We start from the raw sequence: 9,445 nt of genomic DNA, 5'->3' as shown, positions 1-9,445 counted from the left end.
ATGGACAGGATCAGGAATGAGGTCATTAGAGGGACAACACAGACAGGAAGGTTTGGAGAAAAGGCTAGAGAAGCCAGATTGAGATGGTTTGGACATGTGCAGAGGAGGGACAGTGGATACATTGGTAGAAGAATGTTAGAGATGGAGCTACCAGGAGGACATGCAGATAGTTGGAGTCAGAGTAGAAGATGCAGAGAACAGGGAGAGATGGAAATCAATGATTTGCTGTGGCAACCCCTGAAAGAAAAAAGGGACAAAGCCGAAAGAAGAAAGAAGAAAGAAGAAGACTCATTGCCATAAGGAAAATGTATTTTTGTTTGGTCCAGGTGCAGATGTGAAGGCCAGTGATTACAGCCGACTAGGTCTGACTGGCTGTGGTGGCATCGCCACAAACAAGCTTCTGGCCAAACGTGTCTGGTACTTTTTAAACCCAATCAGCAAACTACACTGCTACCAGAAAATATCAGGGACATCATGAGTTGCCTAAGCAGTCTCCGTAAATTACCGGGTACTTTCAGATATTTTTGGAATAATATTTGAGCCTAAAATATTTATACCTTTTGTCTTTAGCTGATGAAATCATATAATTTTTTAAACTGTGTTATGTTATTTTGGTCAATCTCCCTGATGGTCATCTTGTGACCTTGTCATCTTAGGAGTGGGTCATCAAACAAGCAAAAGACTTTAGGCCCTAAGACTGGTCAGCATCAAAGACCTACAGCTCTTGCCGTTAAATCACTTGGTGAAAGAAATTGGAGCTTACTCTGCTGAACGTTTGAAGAATCTGGTCATGGGCATTGATACCTCGCCTGTAACACCCACTGGTGTGCCATTTTGTGCACTGACGCCATTTTGTATTCATGCCATTTTATGAAACTGACTGTGACCCATTCTGCCGAGACCAGTCGGTTGGTGAAACTTGCTGTGCCTTGTGAGCTCTGCATAGTGAAAGATTCTTGCTATATTTTGATCCGGGTCACAGCACCAGTTGAAAGATTCTTGCTGTGCGAGGTGTCTTCAGGCAAGGAATGGAAACAGCCGGTAGATAGTCGATTCGTTTTAATAACAAAAACGTCAAACATAACAGGTCCAACAATAAAGCAAAATGAAACAACTGGAGAAGTATTCAAGGAAATCTCGTACACAGTTGTTAATACGCAAATCCTCTCAAGAATAACTTCCAAAGTATCATTAGTTGTTTACGCTTATATACCTGTGTGGGGGGAGTGGTTTTCGACTTCCCTGGTGTATGTTTAAATCTTGTAGGCCAATGGAAGAGCGAGGCTAGGCCTTTTGTGGCCAATCATATTATTGTTCTTGTATCATGGTTATGCCTGCAGTTGCCACTATGTGGCGCTGCTGTTCCATGATTCAGCAGTGTTGGAGAACATGTTTATGGACCTTTTGTTGCTGAGATCAAAAGGAATGGATGGATCTGGGGTTCCCTGTGAGTGTGGATTGTAAGGTTTCCCATTGTTTCCAGGGAGTAGAGGTGTTTTAGAGTTATTTGGAAAGTTGGTGTGAAGAGAATTTGGAGGAAATTCTCTTTGAATGTGTGGGGCTATGTGACTGTGTGTGCTTGGGAAAGCCTTTTGGTGTCTTAGCAGCTTCCTGCTGCAGACCCAACCAAATGTGAAAACCACTGAAATCTAACACCAGTAACAGAGTATAAACATGCTAGTCATTGGTTGAGACCCACCAAAACTCGGTGGGGCAAAAGTTTAAGTAACAAAGAATGGGGAAGAAGGGGGAGATCACCCAGTGGCCGTTGGGAACAGGAGCTCCTGCGCGCAGCGAAGTGTACCAATCAACTGTATCGTTTATAACGGGTAAATATCTTGCTTCTTTTTTATAAATCCTTGATTACTTGACAACATTCCGGCTGACTGGATTTTCTTCCTGGAAAACACGTGAACATATTGGCTTGGTGTCGTGGGCCACAACCGAGGTCCATGACAGAAAGAATCTGAAGACATAACACAACAATATACAGTATGGTTCTAGTAATGCCTGGTAATAAAAACATTGTTGCCCGTTCTGTAGATTCAGTCACAGGTGTGAGGACTCTTTCAAAAAAATCTCATCAACCAAAGATGTTTTGGAAAAAGTTCAGCAACTTTTGAGCAGTCTGGTAGAAAGGTCAGAGATAATGTTGCCATTTACAATCTTATTATTTGATGGTTTTGCAACCATTTTTAATACCAGGATGCACAAGGATGGCCGACAGCCTCAAACCTTCACGCTGAGCATCTGCAGGTATTCTGCGACTAACAAGTGGCTCAGCCGTGAAAGCCCCCAGTGTCCAGTCCCTTACCACATTGGACAGAAGATCACCTCTGGTAAGCTTGTTCACTGGCTGAGACACCAAAATATCAATAGTACATTTTCCAAAGCTGAAATCATTAGTTTAGGAACTTATTTAACTATATTGGTCGTATACAAGTTGCTTTTCTAATGTTTTTGGTTGTTTGTTTAATTTTAACTTTTTGGAAGACAGTTTTGATAATACACAGAGTACAAAGAGTTACCTTTTGAATAATACCTTCACAGGTGGCTGTAAAGACGCTGTGGTCCTCCTGGTCCCATTGGCCATGAAGCTCTTCCAAAAAATGGTGGACGGCAACTCCCCCTTTTACCTCACCCTCAATAATGTCTGTTTCAGTAACCTGCAGGCCAGAGGAGTTGCCGTCACAGGAAAGGGCTCCATAACAGCTTTCCTGACACACAGCACATCGCCCAGAAAAACACCCATGTGCTCGCCACAAAAACAGGTGAAGAGATGAGAAGGAAAGGAAAGTGAACTGCTTGTCATTTTGACACAGCACACTACTGCACACAACAAAATGTAACCTCTGCTTTTAACCCATCAACAAAGTGAACAATGGAGCAGGCCCAGGGAGCAGTGTGTAGGGACGGTGCCATGCTCAGGGCACCTCAGTGGCAACTTGGCAGATGGTGGACTCAAACCTGAAGTCTTCACTCCTCGCTGTCAGATCGTCTCGTCTGTTCGCGAGGGCTGCACGTCCTCATTCAGTTTCCAGTTGTGGAGATTTTCTGCTGCCCAAGCCTTTCCTGTTGTGACGATCCACACCTGTTCTCACCTGCTTTGTGGACGAGAGTCGTCCTGTATTGTTGAGGAGAGTTTCTGCTGTTTTCTGCTCTGCCTCTCTGCTCCTGCTTTGGTTCCGCTGCTCCGCAGCCCAGAGGAAATCCGCCGTGGTGACGTCACTCTCATGGGATTCCCTAACACACGGAAGTAGCTACTTCAGCCACGGGATCTCTGTTCATTATCAATACTCCACGCTTATTCATGAGACCTCCTTTTATTTCAAGTGGAGACACCTTTTGTTGAAAGACCCTTCGCTACCCAGACACGTGTATTTATTCTCCACGTTTATTTAAAAGACTTCCTTTATTTCAAGTGGAGACACCTTTTGTTGAAGGACTTTTGCACTGCCAAGACACGTGTGTTTATACGTGCTGAACCCTGAGTAAACTTTCCAGTTTCCCTCTCCAGGGTCTGGGTTGGGAGTCCAAGGTGGGCTTTCTGGAGTGCTACGCAGAAGATCCTGAGGGGTGTGGCCCGTTCCTCACCAACTGCAGCATCCTGTTCGCCCTGCAGCCTCACACTTTTGCAACTGAGGCAGCTAAGGTGGCGTTCACCATTAACCACCTTACAGGGAAGGCTTGGTTGTGGGGAACTTTCCTTTACTTTCCCGGGAGCTACGTAAGGTTTTTGAGCCCCCCAGACTGGGACCTGATGTAGCTGGGGGCTTGCTGGGGGTTTGTCAAGGGACAGGCTTATGGACGGATTATGCTATAGACTTCCGCATTAAGGCGAGGCAGAGTGAGTGGAATGAACCTGCTCTGTGCGACGCTTTTCTCCGGGGTCTGAACTCAAGCATCAAGGACGAGTTGGTTTCACATGATCCCCCCACGACTTTGGACACCATCATAGAACTTACCTGCTGCATTGATAGACGCATTCAGGAAAGGCGCCAGGAGTGGTGTCTTTCTGCAGAGTCGTCCGCTGATTTGGAGCCAGTGCGCCAGGGCCGTGGGAGGAGCCCTGAGCCCATGCAGGTGGGTCGGACCCGCCTCTCTCCCGGGGAGCGGAGTCGACGTCTCAAGAGGAGTTTATGTTTGTACTGTGGCCAACCCGGACACTTCTTATCCAAATGCCCAGTAAAAGAGCAGGCTCACCAGTAGAGGGAGGAATTCTGGTTAGCCCAACAAAGTCCTCCTCCCTTCCACGTCCATATCTGTCTGCCCAGCTGCTGGTTGCGGGGGAGCCCATCCTGTCAAAGTGTTAATAGACTCAGGTTCCGATGCCAACATAATGGACATCCAACTGGCAAGACAGTTAGGACTAGGGCGTGACCCTTCGCCCAATCCAACTCCAGCTCAGACATTGGACGGGCACATTTTAGGAACCGTCACCTACTCGACCGGGCCTGTTGGGCTCTTGATAGTAGGCAACCACTGAGAGTATTCATTTCCACATTCTGCCTTCACCCAATCATTCTGGGACTCCCATGATTAACCAAGCACAATCCCCATCTTGATTGGGCCACAGGAACTGTTTTATAGTGGTCGCAATCTTGTCACCAGCTTTGCCTCAAGGGGCAGGATGTCCTCTGCTTTCGTCTCAGCCTGTTTCTGCATCAGACCTCGCCAAAGTCCCCAGGGAGTACCATGACCTTAAGGAGGTTTTAAACAAAGCCAAAGCCTCTTCACTCCCTCCGCATCGCTCCTACGATTGTCTGATTGACCTTCTTCCTAGGGCCATTCCTCCCAGAGGTCAGCTCTATTCTTTCTCCGCCCCCAAGAGAGAGGCTATGGAGGATTATATTCTTTGGCATTGGGATTAATCCGTCCATCGTCTTCTCCTGCTAGGGCAGGATTCTTTTTCATAAAGACGAAGGATGGCTCCCTGCACCCCTGCATTGACTATGGGGTTTAAATGAGGTCACTGTTAAGAATCGCTACCCTCTGCCTCTAATGTCATCAGCCTTTGAGTTGTTGGAGAGTGTGTCTATCTTTACAAAGCTTGATCTTAGGAGTGCCTACTACTTGGTCCGTATCCATGAGGGGGATGCGTGGAAGACTGCCTTCAACACCCCCATGGGACACTATGAATATTTGGTCATGCCTTTTGGTCTAACCAATGCTCCAGCTGTTTTCCAAAATCTGATCAATGACGTCCTCTGGGACATGCTCAACAAGTTTCTTTGTTTACCTGGACGATATTCTAATCTTTTCTCGTTCTAAGAGTGAGCATGTCCACCATGTCAGAACAGTCCTCCAACGCCTTCTCCAGAATGCACTATTCGTTAAACCTGAGAAGTTTCACGTATCCTCCACTTCCTTCTTGGGGTACGTCATTCAGGATGGATCCCAGCAAGGTGTCGGCTGACTCCAGCTGGCCTCGACCAGAATCCCGGAAACAGTTGCAAAGATTTCTGGGATTTGCCAACTGTTTCCGGGATTCTGGTCTTACCGGGGTTATAGCTCTATCGCTGCCCCCCTTTCGGCTCTCACATCCACCAAGGTGCCTTATGTCTGGTCACCGGCTGCCTTTCAGACTCTCAAGACTCGCTTCACGTCTGCCCCGATCCTATAGATGCCCGACCCGGAGAGACAGTTTGTTGTAGAAGTGGACGCTTCGGATGTTGGGGTGGGGGCGGTCCTGTCGCAAAGATGTGCTAAGGACCAGAAACTTCACCCTTGTTCCTTCTTCTCTCGTCTCCTCACCCAGGCAGAGATGAACTATGACATTGGGAACAGAGAGTTGCTTGCTGTGAAGCTGGCACTGGAAGAGTGGTGTCACTGGCTCGAGGGGGCTAAGCAGCCGTTCATTGTTTACTTGAGTACTTACGGTCAGCTAGGAGGCTGAATTCAGGCGAGGTGGTCTCTCTTCTTCACCAGGTTCCGCTTTACCCTGTCTTATCGGCCAGGTTCAAGCAACAGCAAGCCAGACGCCCTCTCACGACAGTGAAGTTCTTGAATTTGTGTACTGGCAACTGTTGTATGAGAGTTTCTTGAATACTTCTCCAGTCGTTTTATTTTGCTCGTTGGGCCTGTTTGTTTTGGCTTTTTTGTTATTAAACAAATCGACCATATACCGGCTGTTTCATTCCTTGCCTGGGACTACCTATGAGGTGATTTCTTCAATTTTGGTGCTCTGACTACGGGGATAGAAATCCTCCAATTGGTGTCGTGCTCACAAACGAAGAAGAGCCAAATCGTTCAATTGGGCCATGAACCAGATTGATTATACCAATAATCTTTCAACTAGTGCCGTGACCCAGATCAAAACATAGCAAGAATCTTTCAACGTGTCAAAATATTTGCAAAAAAACAAAATAAGAAAATGTAATGCATTTACTACAAACACTGTAGAACTCCAGAAGTCCCTAGAAGTCACTGCTGGAACCAAATTCTCATTACCTTATTTATCTTAATACCTAATCTGCGTAATTAACAATTGCCCTTACACTTAAATAAAATAAAAACAGATAAAGATGGTGTGTTTGCGTGGTGAAATGCCAGCAACCTGCAGGTAAAAATATTAGGTAAAAATATATATTATATTACTGTGAATATACATACTGTATGTATTTACCAGTCAGTCTCCTCCAAGTCTGATCATCTCTGCATTCCGTGAGTTTTCATTTTTCACTCAGGAACGACTGTGACCACCTGCATAAACAAGTCAAATTTAGTTCATCAAGAAAATTAAGAAATGTCAGCGCACACACAAATATTTGTATGACCTATGATGTCACTCACTCGTCACATTTTCTATCATTTGATTTACATTTTTATGGATATCTGGGTAAACACAGGTTGAGTTCTCAGCTGCACTATGACTGACTGGGGCTATGACTATCTGATCAAGCTGCTGGCACTTGGAGACTCGAGTGTTGGAAAGACAACCTTCCTCTACAGGTACACCGACCACAAGTTCAACCGCAGGTTCACAACCACAGTAGGAATCGACTTCAGGGAAAAGAGAGTGGTGAGTACGGGGTCTCGTGTCAACGAGCAGCTGCTACTGAAAACATTGCGCTACATTTAAAGTGGGTTTGGCACCCTCTGATGTAGGGCTGGATCTTGAAAACGTGGATCAGATTTACACAGGGACAGGGGCTGATGGGATGACAGAAAATAACTTCAGAATCCACCTACAGCTGGATGGGACACAGCAGGGCAAGAAAAGCGAACTTTTTTACTTCATACTTAAAATGGCGACTGTGCTTTTGACAACCTCCGCCAGTAGGAATAGAAAATATCTGCAGCTTAAAGTCACTGTGTTTAAAGTTCATTTATTTGCAAATATACTGGACACAGCCTTTACTATATCTAACTGCAAGTCATCCATCAATCTTCTGAACATTCAGATTAAAATGCAAACTGCCAATTCTCTGTATGGATAAAAATCTGACACTTCAATCATGTGCTTGTGTTTTCCCTCTGGAACCATTAGACCTCTTTTATATTAGTTTGTCCTCTCGCTCTGGACACAGAACCAAATCATCAAATTAAATGTTTTTTTTTTTTTCACGTGGTCCAATAAACAAAAAAGTGCAATATACTGTATATTTGTAGGACTGTGCACATAGATACTTCCATATTATATATATGTATGTATATATATATACACATACTGTATATATATTATAATATTTGTACTGTTTTTTTCTAAAATAAAGTAATTTTTTTGTAATTTCTTTCATCAAAAAACAAAGATCTTATTTCGTAAATATGTACATGAACTTTTATGGGCTTTACATGGTGATCAGTCTTAAGAGTAACAGTAACTTTATATTAAATTTGTAAATATTTGATGACTATGCAACGTCAAATGTTCAAAAACATATAGATGACAGCAGTCATTGAATGAAAGATGACAAAGAAGAGACAGAAATGCCAGTGGAAACTAAGTGAGAGACATTTTAGCTTGCCTAGCTTTTTTATTTTCAATGAAACTTCAGCCTAGCCGATCCTCATGCAGAGTGTAAAATGAAATGACAAAGTTCACCAACTGTTTTTAGGTTTCGAAGCCTCACCACAGCTTTCTTCAGAGATGCCAGGGGTTTCCTGCTCATGTTTGACTTGACCAATCAACAAAGTTTCCTCAACGTCAGAAACTGGATGAGTAAGTGACTGTCACACGGGCTGGCTCTGCCTCATGTCAGCAGTCTTGTTTATCACACTTCTTAAAGCTGAAAAACTGAATTGCAGGAACTCATGCGTGTCTCTGTGCCTCTGTGTTCATTCAGGTCAGCTCCAGGCAAACGCATACTGTGATAATCCAGATATAGTGTTGGTGGGAATGAAGGCAGACCTACGAAACTTGAGGGATGTCCATGGCAGACAGGCCAGGGATCTGGTCGACAGATACAGGTGAGGCAGACTTCAGAGGGGTGAGGCCCTAAAAAGTTTAGCAGAAATAATAATAACTGCACGTGCTCTTGTAACAAAACAAAAAAAAATAGATAACTTTAAAAAACTCATAACAAAGACTCGTAACAAATAAATAGATCACATAACGTATCTATCTCACAACTGATCAAAACAGTTGACAAGGATGTTGACATCCAACCCCTGTTTACTGTTATTAATGGAATCTTAATACCACTTAAATGTAAATAGAAAAAAAAGTCATTTTTTGTGGTATTTAGGAAGATTAAAAAGGAATACAAATGTATGAAAACATGCTGTGTATAAAAAATAAATAAATCAGGGTATTTTCCAGTAGATTCACTCAATTACTACAGCAGAGTGCTAATGAGGGTTTTTAAATAAAGGTATTCCGCTGCATTGGGATGTCATGAAATAAATACGGGATAAAGTTTAAGTTTTACTTTGATGTAATAAAAGTATATATATACTGTATATACAGTGGATACGGAAAGTATTCAGACCCCCTTAAATTTTTCACCTTGTTATATTGCAGCCATTTGCCAAGATCATTTAAGTTCATTGTTTTCCTTATTAATGTACACACAGCACCCCATATTGACAGAAAAACAGAATTGTTGACATTTTTGCAGATGTATTAAAAAAGAACAACTGAAATATTCCATGGTCATAAATATTCAGACCGTTTGGTCAGTATTTAGTTGAAGCATCCTTTTGAGCTAGTACAGCCATGAGTCTTTTTGGCAATGATGCAATACGTTTTTCACACCTGGATTTGGGGATCCTCTGCAAATCCTCCTTGCAGATTGTGGATAAACATATAACCAGCTTGATATATATATTCATGTTTAAGGAATTATAAAGGTGTGCTAAAACATATAACCAGCTTGAACATAAAATGCTGCTTAAAACTAAAACTGAAAATATGCAGATGTAGAGAAAAGGAGCTGCAAGGTTGAGTTACACCCAAGGTTTGTTGTGACAAGATGAGTCTTTGGTGTGATGGAAAACAGAAACT

General features: G+C 43.4%; 2 protein-coding genes across 2 annotated transcripts in view; both read left to right on the top strand.

Moving 5' to 3' along the window:
• The window catches only part of LOC112486336 (DNA polymerase iota-like), a 6,683-nt gene extending 3,535 nt beyond the window's left edge, over positions 1-3,148 (top strand). Inside the window, 6 exon segments of the mRNA XM_025052706.1 lie at positions 243-413; positions 416-508; positions 657-846; positions 2,056-2,139; positions 2,206-2,339; positions 2,551-3,148. Of these exon segments, the coding sequence (XP_024908474.1) occupies positions 243-413; positions 416-508; positions 657-846; positions 2,056-2,139; positions 2,206-2,339; positions 2,551-2,783 (905 nt within the window). The 3' untranslated portion in view covers positions 2,784-3,148.
• Positions 3,149-6,859: 3,711 nt separating this feature from the next.
• Positions 6,860-9,096, top strand: LOC103397214 (ras-related protein Rab-27B-like). Its single transcript, XM_008335437.3, is given in 5 exon segments — positions 6,860-7,021; positions 7,134-7,196; positions 7,199-7,221; positions 8,058-8,161; positions 8,286-9,096. Coding segments are annotated over 5 exon segments (471 nt in total). The 5' UTR covers positions 6,860-6,868; the 3' UTR covers positions 8,414-9,096.
• Positions 9,097-9,445: the final 349 nt, after the last annotated feature.

Source organism: Cynoglossus semilaevis, chromosome W (assembly GCF_000523025.1).
Source record: "Cynoglossus semilaevis isolate Cse_v1.0 chromosome W, Cse_v1.0, whole genome shotgun sequence".
In the NCBI taxonomy this organism is placed as follows: domain Eukaryota; kingdom Metazoa; phylum Chordata; class Actinopteri; order Pleuronectiformes; family Cynoglossidae; genus Cynoglossus; species Cynoglossus semilaevis.
The sequence above is the reverse complement of the archived record's forward strand: the minus strand, read 5'-3'. Positions and strand labels throughout refer to the sequence as shown.